The 25,904-nt window shown below is 47.9% G+C and overlaps 17 protein-coding genes and 1 pseudogene across 17 annotated transcripts, besides 20 other annotated features; all 18 read right to left on the bottom strand.

Annotated features, from left to right (window-relative positions):
* Positions 1–26: 26 nt before the first annotated feature.
* On the bottom strand, positions 27–632 carry TraAM80_00690 (GPI inositol deacylase precursor; the record flags this gene model as incomplete). Its single annotated transcript, XM_029377760.1, has 1 exon — positions 27–632. One exon carries the CDS (start codon positions 630–632, stop codon positions 27–29), a length of 606 nt encoding a protein of 201 aa, XP_029242419.1.
* A 24-nt stretch (positions 633–656) lies between these two features.
* TraAM80_00689 (uncharacterized protein) lies at positions 657–1,055 on the bottom strand (the record flags this gene model as incomplete). The annotated part of the gene is made up of 1 exon (XM_029377759.1): positions 657–1,055. One exon carries the CDS (start codon positions 1,053–1,055, stop codon positions 657–659), a length of 399 nt encoding a protein of 132 aa, XP_029242418.1.
* Positions 1,056–2,063: 1,008 nt separating this feature from the next.
* On the bottom strand, positions 2,064–3,917 carry TraAM80_00688 (uncharacterized protein; the record flags this gene model as incomplete). The annotated part of the gene is made up of 1 exon (XM_029377758.1): positions 2,064–3,917. The coding sequence occupies one exon, from the start codon at positions 3,915–3,917 to the stop codon at positions 2,064–2,066; it is 1,854 nt and encodes a 617-aa protein (XP_029242417.1).
* Positions 3,918–4,226: 309 nt separating this feature from the next.
* TraAM80_00687 (uncharacterized protein) lies at positions 4,227–4,616 on the bottom strand (the record flags this gene model as incomplete). Its single annotated transcript, XM_029377757.1, has 1 exon — positions 4,227–4,616. The coding sequence occupies one exon, from the start codon at positions 4,614–4,616 to the stop codon at positions 4,227–4,229; it is 390 nt and encodes a 129-aa protein (XP_029242416.1).
* Positions 4,617–4,871: 255 nt separating this feature from the next.
* Positions 4,872–5,954, bottom strand: TraAM80_00686 (uncharacterized protein; the record flags this gene model as incomplete). Its single annotated transcript, XM_029377756.1, has 1 exon — positions 4,872–5,954. One exon carries the CDS (start codon positions 5,952–5,954, stop codon positions 4,872–4,874), a length of 1,083 nt encoding a protein of 360 aa, XP_029242415.1.
* A 341-nt stretch (positions 5,955–6,295) lies between these two features.
* Positions 6,296–6,856, bottom strand: TraAM80_00685 (uncharacterized protein; the record flags this gene model as incomplete). Its single annotated transcript, XM_029377755.1, has 1 exon — positions 6,296–6,856. One exon carries the CDS (start codon positions 6,854–6,856, stop codon positions 6,296–6,298), a length of 561 nt encoding a protein of 186 aa, XP_029242414.1.
* A 43-nt stretch (positions 6,857–6,899) lies between these two features.
* Positions 6,900–7,406, bottom strand: TraAM80_00684 (uncharacterized protein; the record flags this gene model as incomplete). Its single annotated transcript, XM_029377754.1, has 1 exon — positions 6,900–7,406. One exon carries the CDS (start codon positions 7,404–7,406, stop codon positions 6,900–6,902), a length of 507 nt encoding a protein of 168 aa, XP_029242413.1.
* Positions 7,407–7,585: 179 nt separating this feature from the next.
* Positions 7,586–7,614: a microsatellite.
* An 81-nt stretch (positions 7,615–7,695) lies between these two features.
* Positions 7,696–8,301, bottom strand: TraAM80_00683 (uncharacterized protein; the record flags this gene model as incomplete). Its single annotated transcript, XM_029377753.1, has 1 exon — positions 7,696–8,301. One exon carries the CDS (start codon positions 8,299–8,301, stop codon positions 7,696–7,698), a length of 606 nt encoding a protein of 201 aa, XP_029242412.1.
* Positions 8,302–8,703: 402 nt separating this feature from the next.
* Positions 8,704–8,726: a microsatellite.
* Positions 8,727–8,735: 9 nt separating this feature from the next.
* On the bottom strand, positions 8,736–9,266 carry TraAM80_00682 (uncharacterized protein; the record flags this gene model as incomplete). Its single annotated transcript, XM_029377752.1, has 1 exon — positions 8,736–9,266. The coding sequence occupies one exon, from the start codon at positions 9,264–9,266 to the stop codon at positions 8,736–8,738; it is 531 nt and encodes a 176-aa protein (XP_029242411.1).
* A 198-nt stretch (positions 9,267–9,464) lies between these two features.
* Positions 9,465–9,493: a microsatellite.
* Positions 9,494–9,543: 50 nt separating this feature from the next.
* Positions 9,544–9,595: a sequence feature (GA-rich).
* Positions 9,596–9,600: 5 nt separating this feature from the next.
* TraAM80_00681 (uncharacterized protein) lies at positions 9,601–11,040 on the bottom strand (the record flags this gene model as incomplete). The annotated part of the gene is made up of 1 exon (XM_029377751.1): positions 9,601–11,040. The coding sequence occupies one exon, from the start codon at positions 11,038–11,040 to the stop codon at positions 9,601–9,603; it is 1,440 nt and encodes a 479-aa protein (XP_029242410.1).
* Positions 11,041–11,174: 134 nt separating this feature from the next.
* Positions 11,175–11,219: a microsatellite.
* A 200-nt stretch (positions 11,220–11,419) lies between these two features.
* Positions 11,420–11,454: a microsatellite.
* A 234-nt stretch (positions 11,455–11,688) lies between these two features.
* Positions 11,689–12,774, bottom strand: TraAM80_00680 (uncharacterized protein; the record flags this gene model as incomplete). The annotated part of the gene is made up of 1 exon (XM_029377750.1): positions 11,689–12,774. The coding sequence occupies one exon, from the start codon at positions 12,772–12,774 to the stop codon at positions 11,689–11,691; it is 1,086 nt and encodes a 361-aa protein (XP_029242409.1).
* Positions 12,775–12,792: 18 nt separating this feature from the next.
* Positions 12,793–12,823: a microsatellite.
* An 81-nt stretch (positions 12,824–12,904) lies between these two features.
* Positions 12,905–12,952: a microsatellite.
* A 471-nt stretch (positions 12,953–13,423) lies between these two features.
* Positions 13,424–15,265, bottom strand: TraAM80_00679 (putative vacuolar protein sorting-associated protein; the record flags this gene model as incomplete). Its single annotated transcript, XM_029377749.1, has 1 exon — positions 13,424–15,265. One exon carries the CDS (start codon positions 15,263–15,265, stop codon positions 13,424–13,426), a length of 1,842 nt encoding a protein of 613 aa, XP_029242408.1.
* Positions 15,266–15,278: 13 nt separating this feature from the next.
* Positions 15,279–15,290: a microsatellite.
* Positions 15,291–15,314: a microsatellite.
* A 273-nt stretch (positions 15,315–15,587) lies between these two features.
* Positions 15,588–16,871, bottom strand: TraAM80_00678 (putative dihydrouridine synthase; the record flags this gene model as incomplete). The annotated part of the gene is made up of 1 exon (XM_029377748.1): positions 15,588–16,871. One exon carries the CDS (start codon positions 16,869–16,871, stop codon positions 15,588–15,590), a length of 1,284 nt encoding a protein of 427 aa, XP_029242407.1.
* A 12-nt stretch (positions 16,872–16,883) lies between these two features.
* Positions 16,884–16,916: a microsatellite.
* Positions 16,917–17,318: 402 nt separating this feature from the next.
* Positions 17,319–17,993, bottom strand: TraAM80_00677 (Cytochrome-c oxidase; the record flags this gene model as incomplete). Its single annotated transcript, XM_029377747.1, has 1 exon — positions 17,319–17,993. One exon carries the CDS (start codon positions 17,991–17,993, stop codon positions 17,319–17,321), a length of 675 nt encoding a protein of 224 aa, XP_029242406.1.
* A 426-nt stretch (positions 17,994–18,419) lies between these two features.
* Positions 18,420–18,461: a microsatellite.
* A 290-nt stretch (positions 18,462–18,751) lies between these two features.
* On the bottom strand, positions 18,752–18,990 carry TraAM80_00676 (hypothetical protein; annotated as a pseudogene).
* A 20-nt stretch (positions 18,991–19,010) lies between these two features.
* Positions 19,011–19,916, bottom strand: TraAM80_00675 (uncharacterized protein; the record flags this gene model as incomplete). Its single annotated transcript, XM_029377746.1, has 1 exon — positions 19,011–19,916. The coding sequence occupies one exon, from the start codon at positions 19,914–19,916 to the stop codon at positions 19,011–19,013; it is 906 nt and encodes a 301-aa protein (XP_029242405.1).
* A 47-nt stretch (positions 19,917–19,963) lies between these two features.
* Positions 19,964–19,982: a microsatellite.
* A 57-nt stretch (positions 19,983–20,039) lies between these two features.
* Positions 20,040–20,062: a microsatellite.
* Positions 20,063–20,210: 148 nt separating this feature from the next.
* Positions 20,211–20,245: a microsatellite.
* A 104-nt stretch (positions 20,246–20,349) lies between these two features.
* Positions 20,350–20,375: a microsatellite.
* Positions 20,376–20,747: 372 nt separating this feature from the next.
* Positions 20,748–22,277, bottom strand: TraAM80_00674 (putative TPR-repeat-containing chaperone protein DNAJ; the record flags this gene model as incomplete). Its single annotated transcript, XM_029377745.1, has 1 exon — positions 20,748–22,277. The coding sequence occupies one exon, from the start codon at positions 22,275–22,277 to the stop codon at positions 20,748–20,750; it is 1,530 nt and encodes a 509-aa protein (XP_029242404.1).
* Positions 22,278–22,547: 270 nt separating this feature from the next.
* Positions 22,548–22,564: a microsatellite.
* A 310-nt stretch (positions 22,565–22,874) lies between these two features.
* Positions 22,875–22,913: a microsatellite.
* Positions 22,914–23,490: 577 nt separating this feature from the next.
* On the bottom strand, positions 23,491–25,617 carry TraAM80_00673 (putative mitochondrial carrier protein; the record flags this gene model as incomplete). Its single annotated transcript, XM_029377744.1, has 1 exon — positions 23,491–25,617. The coding sequence occupies one exon, from the start codon at positions 25,615–25,617 to the stop codon at positions 23,491–23,493; it is 2,127 nt and encodes a 708-aa protein (XP_029242403.1).
* Positions 25,618–25,868: 251 nt separating this feature from the next.
* Positions 25,869–25,902: a microsatellite.
* Positions 25,903–25,904: part of a microsatellite that runs on past the window's edge.

Here is a 25,904-nt window from a genome sequence, read left to right as displayed (position 1 = left end):
ATGACACCTCGTGTCCTGGCAATATCTCAAGGTCTGGCAAACAACGTCCGCGGTCTTGTTGGCGTCGATAAGAGGCAGAGCACTGCGAAACAGAAGACTGGCAATATGACACAAAACAGAGTCCCAAAAAGAAAAAAGTCACAAAACATTTTAAGCGCATCCGCCGCAGTGACTCCGTGCAACTGCTTAAGCTGAGACAACAATCCAGCAATGGAAGTACACACAACACAGTCCCACTTCGCCGTTATCCAACTTTCATCCGTCGTCATTTTTTTTGACTTGCTGCTCACAACAATTTTCGCCTCCCCAAGCGAAACCAAAAGCAAAAGTGTAGCCGCCAAAGCCACGCAGCGCAAAAACGAGGGCCGCATCACTTGCACTGTCGCCTGAGAAGCGCAGGTGAACATAATCAGCTTCAACACAAACGTACGGAGAGTCACACTAGAGCCAAACTGAAACAAAAAAAAGCAGTAAATAATGAAAGCCAGGAGAATATTGAGAGCTAGGAAACAAGCAAAAGAATACACAATAATTGAGAGAAGGTACGACAAATTCACCCATAAATCTCTCGCACACAAGGCACTCGCAAAAACGCAAACAATACCGATTTTTCTCTCCTTATTTGAAGCCATCAACAAACCCATTCGCAGAGAACACTACTTTGGGTTCTTCAGTCGCTGCAATAGTTTTTCCTTTGTCGAAAGTCCCATGTAACTCACTGAACCACCAGGCGCCTCCTCTGTCATGACTGCATCCTCACGCCTTCGTTTGTGCGACTTGAGCTGCTCAAGCACGTATGCCTCGTGATCCTCCCTTTTTAGACGTGATTCATCAACCACGCAGGACGCATTAGGCGCCCTTGCACCAGAGGAAATATTTTTGGTATGTACAGAAGTGGCAGAACTCTCGGCACCGCCGTCCCCTCCACCATGGCCAAACACTTTTGCTTGCAGTGCACGTCTCCGCTGCTCTCGCCAAGCAACTGGATCTTTGCTCAGCTCTAACAGCTCTGGATTGACATCGCTTAGTGAACCATCGGCATCACTTCGAGACATTCGCCCAAATCCCGTCTCTAAAAGCTTTAAAAAAGACAAATGCCGAAAGTTAACTTCCCTCCCTCACTACCTCAACGCACTACCACAGAAAAAAAAAAACATGCTCGGCCACCACGGGATAGGTAACTGTCCCCAATGGTGGGGCTCCGTCCAAACAGAATGCGCTGCACACACCCATGCAACATCTCGGCGTCTCCGAGAAAAGCAAAACAGAAAGAAAGGGAAAAGTGCGGTTCGTTCATTGTAACTATGACAACATATGATTTCGGATCATGAGGAGGTATCACAGAAAGCATGAAAACTTGGAATCATGACGGTAGAGCACGCAGCTGTACACGCATTAATATGTGGGACACAGTGAGGCATGCTCGGCCACCACGGGATAGGTAACTGTCCCCAATGGTGGGGCTCCGTCCAAACAGAATGCGCTGCACACACCCATGCAACATCTCGGCGTCTCCGAGAAAAGCAAAACAGAAAGAAAGGGAAAAGTGCGGTTCGTTCATTGTAACTATGACAACATATGATTTCGGATCATGAGGAGGTATCACAGAAAGCATGAAAACTTGGAATCATGACGGTAGAGCACGCAGCGGCAATACCGTATGCGTACAGCCATATACGATGCCCCATAAAACTCTTCAACGTTTTTGTTGTCGTTTTTCTGGTTCTGAAAATGGCATGCGTGCGGCACGGGGATGTCGTTGCTACTTCCCCGACCCGCCCGTTCCACTGGGCAGCGAAAACGGCTGCACACACAGCCACAATTAATTGAGAGAACACATGCGGTGGAGAGAAAAGAAACGCTGATACGTATTATTTCTGCTGTTTTTGTTGTTCTTCTTATTTTGGTCGATCCCGCTGGACCTGTGTGTATGTAAAGACGGAAGAGAAGGCAACAAAGAGAGAAAACATTAATAAGCACAGCAACGAGGGGATTGAAGCTTCAGAGGCAACTTGTCTACTCCATGCGTCAGCAGTAGCAGGACAAAAATACGAAGGTCTATTTCATGTTGTGGGGTGGGGATCTACTCCAAGCAACTGGTACGGATCGTACCAAAGTGGGATAGGCAGATCAGGGAAACCGCCGTCAAGGGCTTTCAGGATGGTGTCTCGCCACGTCACTTGCGCCTCCTCGCAGAACCGCAACTTCTTATTCAACAAAGCAATGGTATCCTGCTCAGCCTCTGAAGACAAAGGGGGTGCACGAAGCTCGCCAGGCAATGCAACACAAAGAGCTGTGGAAATGTTGGGTGCAAGTTTGCTGACACCAGCGTTGTCTGCCATCGACCTCCGCAGCGCCTCGTCCATGTCCAATCGTGCACGCTTCGCCTCACGCTCTTGTTCTTTCTCTCTTGAATCCGACAAGATATAACGCTGCTCCAATGCCGAGATTAACAAGCTCCAGGTAGCTTGCTTGTCCGTCGGTATTATATCCAAAACACGCAACCATCGGAGATCGTTGCCACTGTTTCCCATCAGGTCCCGAAGCCATGACTGTTGGCTGCTGTGGCTCCAAGAAGACAGTTTCAGCCGTAGTATTTGTTCCACAAGATTTATCAGCCCCCCAGAATCTTTCAACCGAATCAACGTGCCGACAAATCGGCGCAACACCACCATACCTCCACCCCCTTCAAATGCATTTTGAATAGTTAGGCCAGACCTAACCAATATATTCATGATAGTTACAAATTGATCAGGCAATTCAGATGTTTCACAAAGCCGAACAAACGCCAGTATCATATAGGACCGCCCCTCCGGAAATTCAAGCATTTGTGAGCCCCCCGTGATTTGTGTAAGTTTTGCAAGCCATTGCAAATGTCTGTACTCGTCAACGCATTGTTTCCCAGCAATAAGAGTCGGTGGGGCTTTCATATGTGATTTGCTTGGCATCTTAACTGGAGCTTGTCCACGTGGAAAGGCAACAAGGGGAGGGATCGGATTGTTGCTATCCGATGCGCTGCCGCCTCGCGTGGCGTCTCGCCCAACCAGTGGGGGCTCAGTTTTGTTCACCGTCGTGACGGCAGGACGAGCCATTGGCGGAAGATCCACTCCAGTTGATTCTATGCTGTAGCCCGCCCCCGAGCGTAGGTAAGTCTCAATCTTTATGCGACGTTCCTCTGCAGAGGGAAAGCGAACGTTAGAGGCCAGCTGATCGCCTTGATATCGAGTTCCGCCGTTGCGCCAATCGAGAAATTTTGTGTTGTAGGTTTGCTCTGTCAAAACCGTCGACGGTATCCTTGATTCAGCCATCAAAAAGAGAACAAACTGACTTACAAATCCCTCCCAACTCGGTCTATCTGGCCCTGGACGTAACCTATCGTAAAGCAGTTTGAGCATGTCGCAGCAAGCCGCAAAGCAGATCGCTAATTCCCCTTTATTTTGCCATATAAATCGAATTTTGGTCCGTTTGTTCTTTTGTCCCTGCTTGTATTGATGCATGTATTTGTGACGCGCCTGGGCAATGAACATTTCCACGGCGGTGCGAAAGTAGTCAATGACGCGATGACGTCTTTCGGGAAATTCATCGTAGTTTGCCACCACACGGCGCAAAACACTGCCAGAGCCATGTGGTATATCAATCCAGCCGGAATCGGGCTGCTCAAACAAAAGATTCGGGTTCAGCTGCAAAGAGCAAAGACCAGAACAGGGCGTCGATGTGGTGGCAGTGGCGGACGTTGCCGTAACGTTTCCCAGACGTCGCGACGGCAAACGCCGAGCCAGTGCCCGGCTCCCCTCGTCCTCCTCGGAAGACGTGGTCGAGCTTCCGCTACTGCTACTGCTTCCGCTACTGCTATTGCGTGTGGATGAGGAGTACGACGAGTCTTCCGAGCAGGAGCTAGAAGGCAATAAGGACGCCATCCTCACCTCTTCCTATGCCCTTCTTTTGCAGCCAAGGAAGGGCAAACAAAAGGCCAAAGGCAAAACACACAAAACAAGTGAACGGGAGACAACATTAACACCACATCAAGGAGAAAAAAAAGTTAAAACAAAAACTTAAAGAACGGAGAAAGAGTGAGGGATGACATAGCAAAAGCACTGCTAGACAATTATTCGCTGCTTCTTACAGTTCTCTGCATGGCGTCCTCTCTGCACATCAATTCTGTCAGACCATTTAGAAATCCCCGGTACCCACACACCCACAAACAAAAAAAAACCAAAATCATCCCATCAGTATGATGTAGTCTGCGGAATAATAATGCGCGCCACGCGATGCTGCTCCTTCAGCCGAAGAAGAAAGCGACGCTCGGCAAGCAGGCCCCCTCTATCGCTACCCCGCGTGATAAAAGCGGGCGTTAATTGCTCACCCGCAATGGTGCCGCTTGGTTCAGCTTTAGCGTCAGCAAACACGCCGCGAAGAACAGCAGCGCACACTGCCGCCAGGTCTCTCTCGTCCTCCACGCAACAAAAGGGGGCCAATGCGGCACGGTACAAAGACGACATCAGCGCATCGCTGTGAAAAGGTGAGGTTTCCCCATCAAGCGCCAGTCGTGCCATAACCTGCGTGAACGGGGTTAGTCTTTGATCCTGCATGGCGACCCCAAAGTCCAAGGCTGTCATCTGTTTCCTCCAATTCCTTATTATTGTTACTTGTACTGCTGTCGTTTTCCTTCTCTTCCCTTGTGCCTTATATACACATGAAGCAAGCAGCATCCATCGGGCGGCTCTCTCATCCTCCACGACAGCGCCATCACAGTGGCACACATCTCCCCCAGAAAAATGGCATGAAAAATTAATGCACAAAAAACTATAGATTTCGATAATACTACAAGAGGTAAAAGGTCCAACTGGCCCGGTATTAAATAATCTGCCGCGTTACTTACATACACCATTGGTAACGGTCCTATCCTCTAACTTTGGGGATTCAAGGTGCATCAGTAGTTGCATCTCCATCATTGTCTTATCCTCGTGCAAGTAATCCGTCGCACAACGAGCCACTTCCCATAGTCGGACTGACACCTTTTGTGAGAGACAGAGCTCAAGTGCACACACAATCTCCGGGAAGAGAGACAACATTGATGTTCGATTCTCAGAAAATGAGAGGAGGTTCGCTATGATCATTGTACACGACACAACCGTAGATATGTGCTTCAAGGTACATCCCACCTCCCTAGAAAGTTCAGGAGTAATGGCTAAAGTTTGTTGCCTTCGTGACATCACACTGGGATCGTCAGCTGGCGACGTAACGGAGTTCATCACGCGTTGCATTTTTTTTGATGTCTGCTCAACAATCTCCATCTTCAGTACACGGAAAAGCGTCTCAATGGCAAAAAACACCAGTCGCCGCGACCTCGCGAGTTTAAAATGCAGTTTGGGGTGTCCAGAGAGATTGACAAAAAGATAGAGAATATGTTGTGTCACCACAGGTGACACCTGTCGCAATTCTAAGAGATCTTGCAACGCATCGAAGAGGCGGTCCTCGAAGACAAGGATGGAGCTCACGTGAGGAAGCTCTGAGATACGCCTCGCCAACAATACAGCCACATAGTTCAACCCAAAGTGCTCCTCATCGCCGAGTGCAGCCGCCAATACGTTGACCGTGCTAACATCCATCAGAAGCAACTCATCCAGCACTAAATCCCATCCGAGCAGCTGAAGATACACTGAAAGAGTGCGTTGATGAAGTCGTACTCCTGATGGAGTCGATACAGACTGGGAAAGAAAATATTGTAGCGTCGGTACGAGGTGGCAATTTCGTCGCAGTTCAACCCGCTCGTGAGGCTTTGCTTTCTCGATGCAACGCAAAATGAGCCGAACACACCAAAGCTGTTTTCCAAATGTGGCCTTTGGCGCCGCCGCCTGCCTCAAAACGTACTCAAGTTTGCTTACGTCCCACAGATATGGTTCAGCTTCCCCGTCCCCCGGGTTCCGCCAGGCCTCACACTTTACAACTCCCATTTATATACATTTATATATATATCTTCTCTTTCCGTCGACGTCGCACTTCATACACGGATAAAGAGGGAGAGGGACACACAGACGAGACGAGAGAAATATGTATGCATGCAGCGTCTCCCTTTTCCCTTGATGTATACTCCACTCCTTTGTCTACATGTACGTATACCGGGAAATGGCGCTCCAACGCTCCTCAACTGAGGACTAAAGAAGAAGTTACACACACACAAAAAAAAAAAAAACGCACACGACTATCTATGACTGTAGTCATATGACACGATGAAGTGGTCCCAGACATGTTTTATTATCATGCATTTCTTTTTCCTTTTTTTGTTTTGCTTCTGTCAGAGTCCTAAGGTCACGACACGCACCCGTGCAGCCTCCGGATCATACACAGCTAGTTTCACCACCGCATCACTCCCTTGAATCGCTTCAGCGAAATCACTCAGCGTAGTCACAGGGGCAGTACCCACGTGAGAGATGATGTGTCCGGGGCGAAGTTGGGCCTTCGATGCGGCAGAGTTTGATGCCACTTCCATGACGATAAGACCCTTCGGTTCATCGCCGCCATCCTGGAGGCGTAACCCCAGCAGTCCGAAGCGTTCCACAGCCGCCGTAAATTCCCTGCCCTTGGACGGACCTACAGAGGGCAGGATAGGGGTGTGATCGCCCACCGTCCTCCCAGAGGGAATAGCATTCCCCATCAGGGCTATAGCGCGCTCAACGCTTTTAAGTCGCTCGCGCAGCGCATCCATTTCAATTCGCGGTACAGCCTGCCGTTCCACAATTTTTACGCGCTCTACACACATTGCACACTCTGCCATCGCACTGTATGTGACTTCTAGGGGTTTTGTCTGTAGCAGATGAAACCCACTGGATAGGTAATCACTATATCCCTCCATCATTTTGTGCAGTGCCTGCTGAGAAGAAAGACCCACCTGATGCACCTCACTTTTTGGCGCGCTCGACCTCCTCTTTCATTGACTCAAGCCAACCCATACGCAGCGAGTCTAACTCCTCGCGTGTTCGCTCCCATGTGTCTCGCACCACGCGGTCTCTAAAAGCCACCATCTCAGTGGAGGTGCTCGTCTTCATCTCCCGAAGTTTCTTAGAGCTTGTCGCCATGGCAATATCGTTGATCATCTTTAAATCCTCTGCATACGAACGCAGCGTCCTCTCTGTTGCAAGAACATCACCCGCCTCGGCGGCTTTGGGTGCTAGGTTCACTTCAGGTTGCGCTGCGAGCTCCCTTTGAGGCGGTATTGCAGCAACTGCCCCTCGATTCGAGCAGATTGGTGGTGTCGCATTCTCAAAGGGCGCGGAGCGCAGCTCCTGTTTGAACACCTCGGTTTCGTTGGCGTGCGCCACAAGCAACGTGAGCACGTCAAGGAGATATGGAGGGCACGTTCCGCTTTTCTGCAAAAGATCAAACTTGCGATTAAGGCTTGCAGTCATACTCCTTTTTATTTTCCCTTTTCTTCTCTGAGTCTGTTGTTTCTGCGTGTGCACGGAGGCGGGAGGTGCTCTCTTCCTGCGCCAAATGAAAGCACAGGCATAAAAGGCCGAACGGGAAAAAATGAGGATGCCTAAAACAAAAACAAGAAACACACACAAAAAAAAAGGGGGGGGGGACAAATATATAATAATAATAAATTAATAAAAACGAGGACATACATAAAGGGAGCTCGCCGCGGCAGTTCTGTCATACCTCACGCGTCAAGAGACATACACCTTTCGCTTCTCATCAGCATTCGCTAGAGAGTACCAATGTACAGTTTGATTTTCCCCGTACCTTTTCCAACGCCAGCTGATACTTCCGCTTAAATTCTACGGGTGGATTTTTTTCGGGTAGGACAAGGTCCTTGGCTATAAGGGTAAATGGCATCTCCCGCTCCTGCATCATACTAAGAAGAAAAAAAAGCCCCTTCTCCGTTACTCTTGTTCCGCTGATGTCTAAAAGCTCAATCTGTGATGCCACTGGAGAAAAACGCAGTATACCGGCCAAGAAAATAACGGAGTTGTCATCCACAAAACGGTTACAAACAGCGCGAATATGCTTGGTATTCGTAAAGTGTTCGTTGGAAAGTGCAATGGCAACAGAAACTAGTGGAACATTGGCAATGTCCAGGTCCTCCGAAGTAGATGCCAGAACGGTAAGCAAGGGGTCTATATCATTCACGTCCAACTCACGTGCAAAGATATGCAGCATTCGGTTTAGTAAACACCTGGCGCTCGTCGTGGCACCATGCATCTGTTCGAGATATGCAGCCTGAGCGTCAATGAGCCTCCGCACTTTCGCGGCATCCCGAATCAGCTCCGAGACTGTCTTTCGATCCCCGTTACAGTACATATCTGGCTCCCGATTCACCAACTGTGTTTAACCTTCCTTCGGCAGTGAAAGAGGCGGGGTTCCACCCTACGCTTCGCTCGTAACTTTCCTTTACTCCCCTTCCCAGCTTGCAGCAAACATGTAGGTTCTATGCGCGTGATAGCACCAGCCCAGCGGGATGGCGGGAACAACGTCGCAAAAGCATCGAAAAAAAAAAAGGCAAAATTTTTAAAATGGTGGGAGAGGGCAGTCACACCATTGCCACAAATTCATATAAAAAAAAGGCAAAGAGTGAGTCGGAGGACAACTGGATAAGGGAATATATGGGAGGGGGGTATCCACCAAAAATGCAGCATCGCCCCTGAGTTCTGGCCACTTTGCCGCAAAAAGCATCCACGACACACCCCTACACAAAAAAAACTCGTGTGTGTGTGTGTGTTTATGTGCCTTGGCATTTAACGCTTCCGCTTTTTTCCGGCTGCTGTTTTCTTAGGGCCTTCTTTCGGTTGGACATCCTTGAGGTGCACCTTAAGATAGTCAAGGTAAATTGTCTCGCACTTTCCGGCACCGTCCTTTACCTCCAGGGTGGGCGACTTAAGAAGAATTGTCCAAATGCCATCCTTAACACGGTAAATGGGGTATGCCACACCATCGTTTAGTACATCGCAGCGCGGGAGCGACGTCGCTGGTGAAGATGGCGGCAATGCAACAAAAGGGAACATCATCTTCGTCGGTTTAGTGGACAGCTCCGCCGAAACCTCAACGCCATCGTTACCACCCATTCTAGTTTGTCTCTTATTAATTGCCGGAGCCGGCGAGAAGACACGCAGCTGGGACGTGACAGGTGACTCCGCCAGTGTTCGATCCATGGCGATGTCAAAGATGTCCCACAACTCCTCTTTTTGCCCCTCGCTAAGAAAACAGACGGATTCCAGCTCTGCCAGCGTGGCTGCAAGAGCCACGCCAAACAAGCTCTCGCGGAACATGGGCACAAAGCACGCTACCACACTTTACAAAGAGGGAGGAGGAACAACACACACACATACAACAAAGAAAAAGGACAAGTAGAGAAGAGAACCTACACAACGTAGCCACAAAAAGTACGGCTCTTCCGCAGTACATGTTACACCGTCTCCCATTCCACCTTATTTTCTAAAGAATCAACTTTTTTTTTTTTTTTTAGGAGGGGAGGGGAGGGAAGGGAAGGGAAGGGTATTTCTTGCCTTTCTATCCTCATTGTTTCTTCTCTGTCTGGTTTTTTATTTCATCGTCCTCTTCCTCTTCGTTTCTTTCTTCCTTTTTGTTTTCTCCTTCCCTCAGTCACAACGACGATCCGGCCTGTGACCCAGTCATACCGTAGGTCTTCTTGACGTATTGCAGACGCTCAAGCGCCAGTTTAGACTGCTTTGCTGCGGCTTCCTCGCTGGGAAACCTCGCTGCATCGCTTTTCGCGTAAGCTACAAGAGACTGTTGGGCCTCATTTCGTACGCTAAGTATACTACAGGCCCAGAGAGCCTGCATCAAAGTTGTCCCGTCAAGAGCGTCACGGTGAGCCGCCAACAGCTGAGTGCAAATGTAAACAAGTTCATCGCTTCGTTCCTGTACAGCGGCAAAGCTGGCTAGAACGCCAGCGGCGTCAACAGGACTAACATATCCCCCCTGCTTAACAATGGATACAAAGCGTGAGGCAAGCAACGGGAACAGTTCACCGTCAAAAAGGTCAAACGACCCAAGAGCATTTAACGTGAGATGAATCTCGTCCGCCCGAAAGTCAGCTGCAACCTTGCAAGCCCGCTCTGCAAGTGCGCCAAAAACCTCCTCTGCCAAAACATTCGCACGGTAATAGGCATCACATGTCTTTGCAATAGATGTGGGATCAAATGTCCCGCCCATAGCTATTATGCGTTCCCCACACGCGGTAAAGAGAGGTGACGTTGCTCTCCCTGCCTTCACCAAGCATCCAACCAGAGATGCCATGAGAGGTGCTGGCAAATCGGCCAGCTCCTTCATCAATCGTTCCTCCAGCACATTGAACAGGGAGTCATCGACAAATCCAACCTCGGCGAATGCGTCAAGAATGGTCACAGGCACAAGTAAGGGACCTTGCGACGCGTGACGAACAGCCTGATCACGCAAAACAAGAAAAAGATCTCTGTGAAAAAAATGAACACGTGCCAATGCATGGGCAACATTTGCTGTATGTGCCACAAATGTGCGCGGGTCCTTCATGGCAATTGTAGCCCGATCGCAGAGAGCCTTATACAGTTCCTCATGCTGCACTTGCGCTCGGCCATATGCATTGAGAAGTACAGCACATGACACGGTGTCTAAGGTCGGCGCCAGCTTGATAAGAGGACGGATGTACGCAAATAAAACCTCATAGAGATGTGGCGATCGCAGCACCAGACAGGCATGCACAATTCGTGCCAGGGATGGCGCATCCATTGCCTCCACCGCCTCGCGAGAGAGGCTGCGCTCTACCACGGCGGTGAATGTCTGCCCCTTAGTGGGTGATATGCGCAGCTGCGTCGCAGCATGGCAAATCGTCCCGGCCACGCCTGGACTCCAGGCAGTTTTTATATCGTCTAGACTCTCGGATTCAAACAGGTGACGGCCATGCAAAACAAGCTCCTGCTTTCGCTCTGACGCAGCTAACTGCTGTTGCACCTTTTCTACGGCCGAAACGAATGCCTGCGTCGACATCGACCGCATCAGCATGGAGTGCCGCAACAGTCCAGAACTCACGGCATAGCGCCACATTTGCGCAGGCAATCAGACAGACAGCCCAAAATAAATACACGGAGCTACAACGAACGAGGTGGACGGGAAGGATCAAGCAGCCACTGCGTACACGACTTTCCAAACGAAATTGCGCCACCTTCACGTGGCAAACCAAACAAAGCAAAAAAAAAAAATGGAGAGAAAAAAAACAAAAAAAATAGTGGGCAATAGGGAGGACAAAAACAACAACAGATGAACGGCAAAAACGAAAGGAAGTAAAAAAAAAATAGAATTCAAAAAAGAGGTTTTGCTTTTGGGTCTTCGTGTTTCTAAAGGGACACAAATAATAAAAAAAAAATCAGGAGTCGAAGAACAAATTTGAGAGTACAAAGTACGGACAAAGCCGCAGTGAGGCAGAAAACATACACACAAGCAAACAAGCAAAAAAAAAAAGGAATATCACATAAGTCATAGAAGTACAGTCGGTTTTTGTTTTCTTTTTCTCGAGCTTCACTTGAATTTGGCAACTAAAAGGTACAACCAAAACGCCACTGTGCATCTCTCGCGGGCGTCCATTTCGTCTCAAGGAGCCTCCTCATCAGCACCGTGTTTTCATCATCCTCTTTCATTTCCTTTTTTTTTATTTATACTCATTTGGTGTTTTCTTGATTTTTATCACATGATTCATCAGATAATTCCCACGTTTTTTAGGTACTGCCTGGTTTCATAACTCCCGTAGCCGTCGCTCTGTGAGTCGTAGCCTGCAGCGGACACACTTGTATCACCATGCTCCTCCTTCTCACCACGATTTTGCCTATCACGGGCAAAGTTCCTGCCCTGTGCATGGTGAAATTCTTCCTTACGCTTATTTACTAACGCTGCGGCCCCGCCGCTGGAGTGTGAGCGCTGCACAGGCTCCGTTTTACGGTTGTCCAACACAATACGCTGCTGGTGCTGATGAGACTTTGACACAGTTTGCCCAGCTGCAGCTACGTTCTGAACCTCGGGATCAGCATGCAGGGAGGAAGAAGAAGTCTGATGAATGGCAGGACGAAAAGAGTTCCTTGGGTCTTCCAGGGATGCACTGATGTTTGCGCTCGCACTATACCCTGTTCCAGCGGAAACAGACCCCGCAACAGAATGGTTTGGGGTCGGCAACTTGCCTCGCAGCGAGGACAAGAGAGGATTCTCTTCACGTGCCATACGAATAACACTGCTTTGGCGTGATCCGGCAGAGGGGTTCCACGGAGCTGCAGATTCTGCGGATCGATTCGTCGCACTATGGCGTGAAAAATCTAAATCTTCTTGAGGAGGTGTGCAAGAGCACGACACATCTTTTTCACGTGATGCGTGTGTGTCTACAGTTGCACTACCCCCTTGAGGATCTTTTGCAGCTTGTCGTTGTAATGCCGTCATTGTATCAGTGGTATTATTGAACGCTGAATGCGCCGCCATCGGAACAAAGTTGGGGGGATTTGATGAAGCGGTTGTACTATTAACTGCGGCACCATACGACTCCATTGCCACAGGCAGTTTGGACAATCCGGCCAGTGTCAGGTGGAGTTGCTGCATCGATAACGCCATGGACTGGAGCTGAATCTGTATGGCCTGTTGCTGCTGATACAATAGCTGCAGCATAAGTCGATCTTCGTGCGTGAAAGCGCAGCCGCCCTCCGCCGGTCGCTCTGTAGAATGAAATAAGCTTCTCGCCGGAAACGCCATGAACGGCGAGGTGAATAGGTTCGGCGCCCCAGTTGGGAACGCTGCCGACATGTGTGACAGAAGGAGGAAGCGGCGGCGGCGGCTACTGCTGCTGCTGCTGAACAAGGGAAATGGACAAAATGTATTACAACACGCAACGCCGCGACCTACTCCGTCTATGCAAAGCCAGAGAAGTGCGTGGAAAAAAAAAGACAACAACAACAAAAAAAAAAAACCGAAGAAAAAAAAATGGTCCCTCACACATAGACACAGACACGCGGAGAGATGCAGAGAATGCGAGAGATGAGCAGTAAACAGCGAAAGAAGGAATCATGGTTGCGTGCGCATGTGGTTCATCTCACCTCCGCCTAATCGCACCACTCCATTTACACATGAGGGCGAACAAATGTAAAAGGCCACCACATCCGGGAACAGCATCTCATGTTCTTCTTTCTGGATGGTTCTTGTTCTCACTCACCTCCGTCGCTTGCTCATCGTATGAGCGGAAAAATAACAAAACCACCAACCTGAGCCAACGAAAAAGACATCTCCACCAAAGGGGCAAGCAAGTATCACACAGTTGAAACAAGAACACAGAGACAAAGCAAAGAGCAAGAGGCAAATAATTGCCAGCAAGACACTGCATTCATTTCTCTCACACAAGCGGGAGGAGAACGCTGCTTACTAATGAGAAGACTCCCCACACACATCGTATTGAATTTTACGACGGCAATGAGTGGATGAAGTCCTTTGAATCAATCATGCTGGTAGAGAGCAGCGTGACACGAGCCTCAATATTCTCGGAGTATGGTTCACTTGACGCGGCGTTAGCGCTGGGATCACCGCTCACAAAGCGTGTCACATTTTTACCCAAATTCATCAAGGATTCCACGTTATTGGGCACCTGGCCTTGATTAATTTGGTGCAACAGCATTGCCTCCGAGTATGTTACACCGCCCACCATCACAATAATAATGTCCTTCGCACGGATGGTAGGTACGGCTGAGGCTGCAATGGGAGCGCCCTCAACCTCCTGTACAGGGTATTTCTCCTCCGACAGCGTCCCATTGTAAACTCTATTGATGAGCTTTTTCATGAGGGGAACGTACTGTGTCAGGATATTCTGAATATCTTTTCCAAAGTGGCCCACAGCTTTAGCAGCAATCTTCAACATGTGGCCTGTGGACACACGGAACAGCTGATGCAGCCGTTTATCCGCCCCTCCGTACTCCAGCACGCGATCGATGAGTGAAATTCTGCCCACCGGACAGTTGCGTTTCTCTAACATTTCCTTTAATTGTGCAATGTTATTCCCATTCACCTTTTCATACCGTAGAGCGTAGAGCATCACCATGCGCAGGGCGTCGTCAATGTCCGTCTTCGGATCCTGTACAATATCCATCATTTGCCTGGAGTGTTCTGCGACGTTACTGGAAGTTAACATTTCCTGCTCCAAGACCGACAAATGCGTTAAATTACGTCCATTCACCTCCGTTACCAACTGACTCGCCAGACCGCAGTGTCGTGTCACCTGCACCGATTGCTTACGTGCCTCAGGAAAACGACTCATAAAGCTTTTAATTTCGTCCAATGACACATTGTTCCTATCAAAGTTGTTCAGGGCCTTGTAGGCCTTCACTAACTCACTCACCGCAATACACACCTGCCCATAATCGTCGTAGCGGTGCTGAGCAAAAAACGGATCGGTGTGCGCCGTAAGAACATGCACACGCTCTTCAGGTTTAGCATCCGGGTCGTCGATGGTGACCTCGTTTCCATATTGAAACCCAATAATTTCATGTATCATCGCCTCATAGGTCCATGGCATGACGAGAGCTGTAACCGGGTCATCCATCCTGTCTAGAATCACAAGCACCGACTCCTTCGCTTTGAGGTCTGGAAAACTTTGATGCACTGTTTTCAACTTGCCTGCCACGAGCTTCGCCAGCTTCTCTGAGACTTTATTCCCTCCTCGATAACGGATGGCAGGGCGACGGTTTGTCATCAACATGAGACTTACAATAGCCTCCGTCATACGATCTAACGACGCGCTATCCCATTGTGAGTAGGTGATAGGGTTCACAATGGGACCGGCCATCGAATGCAGAGCTGTGGGCTTTAGCTGTGCGATAGCCACGTACTCTGTGAGGGGCACGGAGTCCAAATAAACCTCATTGAGGGCTCTTGTCAAGTTTAAGAGATCAGCATTTGCCAAAGACTGCACAATATTCGATTCTAGTAGGTGTGAAAAGTAAAGGGAAAAGGAGGCAAAGTTGCCCTCCGCCAGTTCCTGATACACGCAGGCCAACGAGGACGGTAACGGTCGGCAAAATATGATACAGTGAAGGTGCTTCATTGGGTAATGTTCCCGGTTGCTCAGCATGTCCACAAGCACCACATTATGTTGAAGCAGCTGATGTTGCGAATACACCACAGATATAATATTGCGGGTTGCGTCATCGCACAAAAGAACTTTGAGGCCGTCCGGACCATCCAGGATTCGATCGATGTATGCCCACGCCTGTTCAATACAGTTAAGACGGGCTCGTGGGGCAAGGGTCATTGGCTGGCGGGGTAAACGAAACAAAACACACACACACACACACACAACAAAAAAAAAAAGAGAGAGAGAAGGGAAGCCCAAAGCCAAGTAAAATAACAAGAGACATTCCTGACAACAGCATCGCTAGAAACAAAGGACATGGTGAAGCAACGGAATGGAAGAAGAAAAAATGCATACACACACACAAAAAAAAAAAGAGGGGCGAAGTTTAAACCGTAAAAAAAAAAAAAGAAAACGGCACGCAAGCCAGTCAGCCACGAATGCACTGCAACAAATGTACGATAGGCGGGTCTTAAAAGGAGATGTACCTCTGTCACTGTCGTCATTCTTTCCTCTGTTTCTTGAGCACTGGAGCTGCTGCGCCTTCGTCACCTCCCCCTTCCTCGCCACTTGCCGCATCATCGTTTCTGTGACACACGGCATCCAATACGAATTCCCTCATTGGCACACACAAAACCATTTCCATCCTCGCGACTCCACGCATTGACACCTGTTCCTCCACCGGTAACGCGAGGATCCTCGCCACATCCTCGTAGCAGTGGGCTTCCTGCTGAATAGCAACCATCAAGTGCTTCATTGCGGGAATGCACGAAATGGAGCGGGTAATATGATACTTTACAAAATTGAAGGGCGTGCAGTACTTCGCATGACAACGCAGCAAATCTCTGTACAAATCCATCCATGACGTGTATGCAAACGGCAACTCATCAGCTTCACTACCCAAAGCGTTGTGCCCCTCCATCGAGGAAACATTTGAAGAGAATACAGACATATCCCACATCGCATGGCGTGCAATCATGGCTGCATCAAATCCAAACTGTGTTGTTTTGGTTTCACCGTCCTCACGGGATCTCACGGATCCGTTAAGAACAAAACACATTTCCTTAAATAATGGATGACTGCGGAGTCGTTTCACAGTTTCCGCTGCGCGATCATAATGTGGTGGTGTTTCCGATGTCTGGTCTACCGTACGGGCGTGGAGAGTAACGGCATGGACGTGATTGGGCCCCACCTTTTCCATAATGGAAATCAACATGTCTGCCGTCGCCTCCGCCGTTTCCAAAAGTCGAATTTTAAAGCTCAGTGGCACACGCCGACCACGGGTGGTTAGCATGTCAGGAGCGTTGACGGCATCATCTATGGCAAGCAGAATAGCCGCTGCCTTGGAGGTGTCTCGCATTAGTGCAGCTCCCATTCCATTACTAACGCTAAACTTTTTGGGGCATCCCATGTTAACATCTATGCCATCCACGTCCTCACAGCACAACAAGGCCGCAGCCGCACCTACCGCAGCGTCTGACACGCCGAGTTGTAACACAATTGGGGCACCTTCGCTAGTTTGATTTGCTACAGCCCGTGCCGGTGTGGTGAACACGACACTTCGCTTGTACTGATTCTTAAAGGGTTCATAGGCTACAAACTCAATCATAAGTCCCACATCGTCATTGTGCGCACGAACCTCGCGACGACAACGTCCCAATCTGGCCGCCACAACCTCTTCGGAGAAGACAATATCTGCCCCTTGTGCCGCACAAAACACGCGAAACCCCACATTACTAACACGCACCATCGGAGCCAGTATAATCTTCCCCTGGTAAAGTGACATGGTTTTGCTTATGAGAGAGAGAGAAAGAAAGAGTGAGTGAGAGAGTGTTGTATGTGTACGTTACAAAAAAAAAAAAAGTGAAATCACATTCATCGTGAGTTTGGAACTAGGCCACACTCACGCCGACTCTGCGCCCGTGGAGAAGCACACGAGAATGGGGGAACCACACCACCAAGACCCTCAGCATCAGTCTTTTTTACTCCTAATAATGAATAAACCAAAACCCATGGGAACCAAATATTTTCTTCAGAGGAGGCCCCACTACTACCACACACCCATACACGCACATTCTCTCACCGGTTTCGGCATGCTAAACACACATGGCATCCAATTTATCCTACAAACTGAAAACCAATCAATATTTCTCTCATATAATTCTTCTTTTTTTCTACTACAACTAGAAACTAGATATCAAACCCTTATCAGACTATGAATTTGCTACCTTGCCTATTCAGCGTTCAGGTAAACGGCGAATTCGTGGAAGTCACGGTCGAATTCTGCCTCAATTTCAGCAAAGGTATACGCTGGACCCTCATCCGCGGCAGGTTCATCTGTCCAGTCAGGGTGCATCACCAACCAGGGACGATTGTGAACGTAAAACCACTGTTGGCACATGGGGCATTTATTCTTGGTATAACCCTTCATCATCATGTAGTAGTTGGACTGCGGGACATGAGGAGCGCAGTTGCCAAAGCAGAGCACAATTTGCTGGTCGCCAGGGTTACCCACTGCCTCAATACGGATAGGACGCTCCTCGCTGCCAATGGGTGGTTCGTAGAGGTGATTTACGGCAATGTATGGACGATCATTCCACTCCTCACGGTCGTGCTCCTCCAGAATGAGAGTGTCATCTGCCTCAAAGAAATGCCAGACCTTGGCAGGCTCCTGCCAGTAAAGACGACCGGAACCCGTGACAACATCGTCGTAGACGGGAAGAGATTGATCCATCAGCTTACTCATGAATGGGCTCTTACGCCATGTATCCGGTGGTTGCTGAAGCTCGTTCAAGCCGTGAGGTTGTACAGGGTACGCCTTGTCTTGATACGGTGTAGGACCCGAACCTCCACCCGACAAAAATATGCGGGATGCACCCAACAAAAAAAAAGCAGACCTGCGCAGCATATCTATCCAGTATCTGAATAAAGCTTTATAACCACAGAGCAAAAACGCAGAAAAAAAAAGGGAGAATAAAGAGAGTGGATAAACACATTTTTGTTTCATTCATACATACGCTCATACGCACACCTACGCTTTAAAACGAATTTCGCTTTGTATCCTTTCACCAGAAAAAGAAAAACCATCAGTACTATCTCCATGTATGTATGAACAAACACCACGTATATTCACACATACATGCATGTACATACAAATGAAGATAGATAGCAATGGATATGAATGACTCATGAGATAAAATAAAAATGGAAAGACAGGAGTAAACAATTCACACATATTTGGCTCGTACTTCATTTTGGAGCTACTCTTAAAAAGACTTCCTCTTTTCAAATACCACACATATCCCTCGCTATCTCACACACACATGCGCGGCGGAAACAAAAGAAAGAGCAAAAAAAAAAAAAACAATGAACAAAAGCAAACCACACACGTGCTAACCAGAATTTCAACGGTTGGTGCAGCTAGGACGCAAACAAACAAATCTTTTTACATTATATCAAATTGTATCTTTGCGCGGTACCCGCCAATAAGCGGCTGTGTCGGACTTCCGTCCCCCCGACTGGCCCACGACCCTGCAGCAGGACAGGCCCAACGGAGGGCGGGGCTGGCAAAATGGAAAACATTACAACTTCGCTAAAACTCAATTACAGTTCATTCATTGGTCCACTAAGGCAGGTCCAAGGAGAACGCAACATTAAAGCAATTCAATTAGAGAACGTGAAGGGCGAGCCCGCGTCACCCGCACTGTCTCCAGGCTTCTCTTCTAGAAAAAAAAGCACACATACACAGAAAGAAAGTCCAAGTAGTTAACATAATAAGAATAGTATTGGAAACATGCAACTCTACTAATGGGAAATCGATGTATAGTCTCCGCTGCATACTGTTTTGTTGCTCTTGACCGATAGACCAAAAACAAAATAAAAAATAAAAAAAACCACAAAAAAAAAACACAAGATGCTACTACGGCTAAGCTCGGCCAAACGCTTGGAGCATTCCCAAACTGGTTGTATTATCGTTGAGTATTCTTCCGGCGCCTCCCCCACCCAGGCCGCCACCCCCCGTAAAACGTTCTCCTCCTCCGCCAAAGGCACTTCCATAATTTCGTCTAGGCGGTGCTCTTCGACCAGCCAGTGACTGCCTAGAAGTAAAAGGCTCAATCGTTTGCTGTGTTCGTTGCTGACGCATCTGCATTCCCTTTTGGTGCCTCAGGACAGAAGGGAGTGCACGTTGGCGGTTGTCTACCCTGGCACGTGATGCCGTTGCGACAGGTTCCCCCCACATTGCTCGGCTAGCACTCGTTGAATTACGTGCTGCACGTATTGCTTCAATAAACTCACGATGCTGTTCACGCCAGTGTGTTTTTGGAATACCACCAGCCGCCGGGAAATCACCTAACATGGATTTTGCACGCTTACCTTTTTTCTTGTATGAATGCCGAGATCCACTACAAAACCCACCATCTTCGTCAAAAATAGCGCGTTGTTTGCCGCTGTCAAATACCTTACGTTTTGTGTTTCCCTTGCATACACTCTCATGGTAGGCAATGCGATCAAATAAAAACTTTCTTCCGCAACGTGAACACGGATGCAAGTTCGTATTCTCTTCAGAGTATTCAGGAACACCTGCAAAGGACTCCTGTTTCAGCAAGGACCTTGCACCGATCACACCAGCACCACGCGCTGAACCACCAATGCTATTTTTCCCGCCCCCGGGCAGCGTCAGTTGTAAGGAGGGCATGATTGGCATCGGTCCAACAGGATTGAGATGCCAGCGTTTCATTGCTTTTTCGTAGCACTGCGGTATGTGTATCGGGAGAGAGGCTGTGCCGAATCCCTGCTGACAAATGGGGCAAATGCGAAAACGAGGAGGCATCGCCTATTCTCCACCTCCGTAACAAAAAAAAAAAAAAGAAGGGAGAAATATGTATATATATATATAATGCAGCGCAATCAATACCTATATTGTAATGTATACGACCCCTACCTAATTACCCTTTTATTATTATTATTATTATTATTTTCGTGTGTGTGGCAGCAAAAAGTAAGAATACAATCCTCACTTGCTGATACGTTTTCCTTTGTACGGTTTCTTTGCTTCCGTTTAGAGACTGCAAGGGAACACAAGAAGGAACATTCATCGGCATCGTCCAGCAAAAAAGGCATGCGTTTTTTGTTGCTGCTGTTTTGTTGTTGTTGTTTTTGGCAATGAACGCGTGGCGCTCAGAAAGTCAGCAATATCACTCAGCACACGCCACACGTCAATAATAGCAAAAAACAGCAATCACACATAAGAAAAAGGCAAGAATTATATATATATATATATATATATATAAGGCGGCGATCATCCATGATGGTTATGGTAGCCCAAAGACCAATGCGTTTCTCACTGCCTTCAAGACGCCTCGCGTACGTACATCACAAGTTCCACCTAAAGAAGAGGGCATCACACTAAAAAGTATAATGTCCGACACCTTTATTTGCCCACAGCGGCATTAACGTGATGAACACTGTCTTCATCGCTGCGTTGACAGCAACGCGTGTGCGTCAACTGTCAAAGTTAAAAACTGGGGAAAAGCGGAAAAGTTTTTGGGTTTGTGCGTCACTGCACGTACATGGCACCCATCTTGGGTCCATTCACCACCAAAAGGAAAGCCCATGACGAGAAAAGAGAAAAGAACGAAATATGTTTAAAAAAAGTGCGAGGTTAGAAAAAATGGAATGTAAATCCAGTCTGCTGCTGCTGCTGCTGACGATGCCCTTGAGAAGCGCCGCTGAAATCAAACCCCATCGGTACTCCCCCACCTGTATGAAACATTCTGTTAAACATATGCATTAAAGCATCATCTTGTCCCATAAAACCTGAAGACCCAGGCCCAGACCCACCGGCTCCTTCAACTGCGTTGTCAAGCATCCCATTGTCGTACATGCGTTTTTTCTGAGGGTCTGACAGAATGGAGAAGGCCTCACCCACCTCCTTGAACATTTTTTCGGCGTGTGTTTTTTGTTCCTGGCTGGCATGAGCCCATTTGTCTGGATGCCACTGTAAGCATGCCTTTTTGTACGCACGTTTAATCTGAGCACCATCGTTTTCGTTAGGTGTCAGGTCAAGAATTTTGTAATAATCCTTGCGTTTTGCCTTCTTTGCACTCGCTTTGATGCGCTGAAGCTCCCTCCCGTACGAAGCGTCCATCTCGGTTGCCTTTTGAATATCTCTTAAGGCGTCATCGTAATTATTTAGTGCCTCGTGAATGCGTGCACGTCGCGCAAAGAGCTTGGCAGTACTTAGACCATTGTTAATAGCAAAGTCACAATCAAGCACGGCACTTGAATATTCTTTTAGTTCCATTTTTGCCGCAGCCTGGTTGGCACGCAAGGTGGCTACCATTCTTACATTGGTTGCGTCCATATCCAAAGCAGACGTATACGCATTAATGGCATCTCGGTAACGCTTCTCTTTATAGGCGGCATTCCCAGTTTCCTTGTGAAATTCTATCACTCGTATCTTTTTTAAGAGTGCACTAACTTTCGGGTTATCCGGATCCAACTCCACCGCCTGACGAAGAATATTCTGAGCGGTTTTGAAACCATCCTGACCACGGTAATAGTTGGCTATGGCCCGCACATACAAGTAATACGGATCCTGCGCATAGGCCTGAGCAAACCGCACAAGGGTGCGGTTGACCTCCTCGGGTTGCTGCATAGCGCGTGCCTCACCAAACATAAATGCAACAGGGGCGCAGTCAGGGAATGATCGCGCTGTCGACGCCAGAGAGCGTTCCGCCGCCGCAAAGTTGCGCTCCTCCAAAAGTCGTCGTCCATCCTCAACTGCCTTCCTACCCTCATCCGCACTCAGATAGAGTTCACGTACATGTCTTATGTCCTCCTCAGAAGCACCAGACGTTTTTAGCGCTTCGACGCCCTCACTTAGTCTTTGCGCAGCCTCATGAAAATTTCCCAAATTACAATATGCGTTGTGAAGGCGTGAATAAGCCTTGACAAACGTCTTGTCAACCGCAATGGCCGCCGCGGCATCCCGAGCGGCAGCCTCAAAGCCGTTCTTTTTAATGTAAGCTGCGCTACGGTTCGAAAAGAGAGAGGCCTCTTCTGGATTAATTTTAATTGCCTGAGTGTAATGCGTGATGGCACTGTCAAAATCGCCGGCCTTAAAAGCATTGTTCCCCACATCCCGAAGCTCAGTCCACTGTGGCAGAGCTTCACGAGTCTCACCCTTCATCGGGAATATTAGAATGCTAAAAGTGAAATAGGTAAAACCGATGGGGCAAGCGGTGCGTCCTGTTCACTTTTAATCTCCACTTATGTATTATTCTTGTATAACTTATTTATGAATAACTACCTTATTTTCCCGTCTTTGTGGTGAATGGACCCTAATAAGCCTTGCTATTTCTTCGCAGCAGAACTCACGCAGGGAAACCAAATACAGGTATGTTGCGTTGCATAGTCAATGGAAAGAAGGAAAAAATAAAATACAAATACAAAACAACAAATATATATATATATATAAGAGAAGGGAAGGAAAGGGGGTGGAAGTGTATAAATGTATATGTGCAATAAAAAAGGGCGCTACACATATGTTATCCGTAGCAATGACTCTCCACGTTAATTCTCACTCTTTCACACATTTATGAATTCAATCCTGCGTTCCATGCGTTGTTGCATGTACATTCACAAAAAAAAATTATACACCTTAATTTCATAGATGGATATTAGTATTAAGCGTGCAAACAAAGGCAAATCAATCAGGCATCGAATCCACCAGTGAGTTTCGGCATCACAACGATGAAGCAGACCTTCATCAATCGCGCCACCGTGGTATATATATATATTATATATATATATATATATATGTATACGATACTTTCTCCCCCTTCGTCTCTTTCTCTTTTGTTTGCTTCATATTTTTTCGTATTTTCGTGTTACTGTCTTGGGCACACCGAGTTGCACCGAGGCAAGAGATTTTGTATTCACCATTTTTTTTTTTAATGTCGAAGAAAAAGACTGGATTAAAAATCCAAAATTCCCCTCTTGCGTCGCCTCGTCGCTTCCACACACGCCTTGCACTTCTCCGAACGCCAAAACATTTTTTTTTTCTTTTTGACTCGGTCTATGCCACTCTCAACAGTTGCAAAAAAACAAGAGGGCTGTGTAGCGAATAGGCGTCGTAGGAGCGCAAATTCAGAATATGATGCGTAATGACACTCTAAAACAATGTTTGGCGCTGACATCGAAACACTGTCACCTGCAAGGTCGGTGCATTTTACCCCTTGTTCGCAAGGGGCAAAATAAATCAACGGGAATGCAGTCTGTAGAAGTGTTGAGGAGCGTTGGGGGCGTTAAACACTTCTCTGCACCACTCCGGTGGTCAGTGTTGGAAAGACAGCAATACGTGACATTGGAAGTTGTGTGTCTCTCTCTCTATGTGTGTTCTTTCATGCTGTCCCACCAGTAAACAATAAATCGTGCAAAATTTCCTTCCGCGCCTTAACAACCCCATCACGACACAAATCATTGATGGCAAATGACATCCCCAATGTCATTGGACCTATTGACCAGCCAAAAGACAGTTTCCTGTACAATGAGGCATAGAATCCGGGCCTCATAAATATCCTTTTAAGATCACCTAACCCTGAGTACGCAAGCTGCTCAACCTGCCGTTGTCGCCTAGCAATATTAAGAGGATACGTCGTGAATTGGCCAGCGACCCCGGCACACATGCCGGCAAAAAGCCGCTGGCCAAAGGTTTCACATTTATATCGCTCCTTGATAAATTCATACGTGGCAAAACCTATACCGGCAAAAGGGAACGCACCCATAACAGCAAGCGAGCAACCCTCCCAAAGCGAGCGTAGACCCTTCTGTCGCGCCATCTCACGCAGCGTCCAGTAATACGATTGAGAAAATGACGTAAGTCTATCGGTAGCAGCTTTGGTGCGTACAAGATCAAGCGGATATAACATAGTTGTCGTCAACGCAGCCGCTGATCCACCCGCGAGAAAATTGGTGGCAGGCGTAGGAGTTAAAGAAAACAATAGCCGTTCAGAGGCTGTTTGAAATATATCAAAGAAACAATATGCAAGCGCCCCGTATGGAATGACTCTCATCATGGTGATTCCACTACCTTGCCACATATTCGGATTCTCTACATACATATCACCCATTAACGCAAACCCTTGACGTCCAAGCTTATGAGTGTCAAAGGCGCCCAGACCCACTTGATACATAATTTTTAAACGATCAAATGGTACAGTCCAGAACTTCGCCACTCCAGCCGCCACCCCACCACATACAAATGCCTCAGGGATTGTCACCAAGTACTCCCGATGAGAATACTGAGCAGATTTTTCGTCATACTCTCGCATACGTCTCTTAATGACATCATTGACAGTAAACCCTGTGGCGACAGCAATTGGCCCCTTGATCCAATTCATCTGCAGTCCCTTATACCAGCCTTGAAAAAGACCTTCTTCTTTATAGATTAACTGGAGGGCGTGAAACACACCACGGTAACGCCTAGGAGCCACTTGCATGCGCCGACGCACAATATCCAAGGGGTAGGTGGCGGACTGAGCAATAAGACCAGCCAGTCCACCGGCTACCATTCGTTCATGCACAGAGATGGCTTTCTCCGACGAAAGATTATGCCATTCAACAATACGACTTTTCAGCGTTTCAAAAACAGCAAAACTACATCCCGCATACGGCATAATACCCACAAGCGTGGGAATCAAACCAGAGTAGAGCGCTTTCACGCCATGTGTCTTAACCAATGTGTTGCACACAACGCGATAGCTTGGAGGTTTTTCCTCACTACAACTGTGAAATGCTAGACGCGCCCTCATTAAGTCCAAGGGGTACGTGCAGGTAGTTGCCGTTGCCCCAGCAAGAGAGCCCCCCAAGAAACGCAAAGCTACAGCTAAACCTTCTTCTCCGACCCCATCTACGTAGCGAGACGTCGCCAAATAGACAAGCCCACTGTGATAGTAGTCGAAAGATACAAAAGTAATGGCGGTATATGGCACTACACGCATCATCATCGCACCATTCCCAATCCAAAGTCCCAAAACACCGTGATCACGCACAGTCTTTACACCTAAGCGCACTGCATTGGAAAGTGTAAATCGTCTCCCGGAATCAACCTGAAAAATAATCTTCACCCTGTCTCCCGGCGCTATCACGGTTTTGCTCACGGCGCCAGCAACACCACCTGCTGCAAATCCTTCTAAAAATCGCACGACACCCTGACCAAAGCGACGGGTACGGCTGGGCTGCAGATCCGCATCAGGAACACTATACCCAAGAAAGCGCTCAAAACCCATCTTCTCCTCACCCAAAGAGGCAAAATACTTCTGATTTTCCTCACAAAAAAACACCCATTGTACTTCAGTCAGGCCTCCAATTTTGTCCTTATCAAAGTTTTCCACGAGCTCGCGGATGCGCTCAACTGGAAGAGAAATCAACGGTGCAATCTGCCTCACAATCACATCGGTCGGAATAAACGGTGTTGCCACCCGTACGGCTGGATTAGCGGAAGGTACATCTACATCCTTAGCCCACATCTATAGCAAACAAAGAAAAGAAAGGGAAAAAAGTGTACTGACAAACAGCATGAACCCAAACCCAAAGGAGCGTTAGTGAAAGGTAAAATCACGACACCAGATCACCCTTTCCTCTTTTTTTTTACCGCTAGTATATAACTATATACTTCTCCTTCCCTGCTCTTACGCACAAGCAAGGAAAAAAGGGGGTCACCGGAAGTATCCTCGTGAAAGACGTAGACCTCCATTCATTGTAGCCAGTAAATTGGTTTAAAAAAACAAAAAACAAAAAAAATCACACAAAAAGA

The sequence above is a fragment of the Trypanosoma rangeli genome, assembly GCF_003719475.1.
Source record: "Trypanosoma rangeli strain AM80 chromosome Unknown Tra_15.4_contig_00012, whole genome shotgun sequence".
Taxonomy (NCBI): domain Eukaryota; phylum Euglenozoa; class Kinetoplastea; order Trypanosomatida; family Trypanosomatidae; genus Trypanosoma; species Trypanosoma rangeli.
Note: the sequence above shows the minus strand (reverse complement) of the source record. Positions and strands in the feature narration are given on the sequence as shown.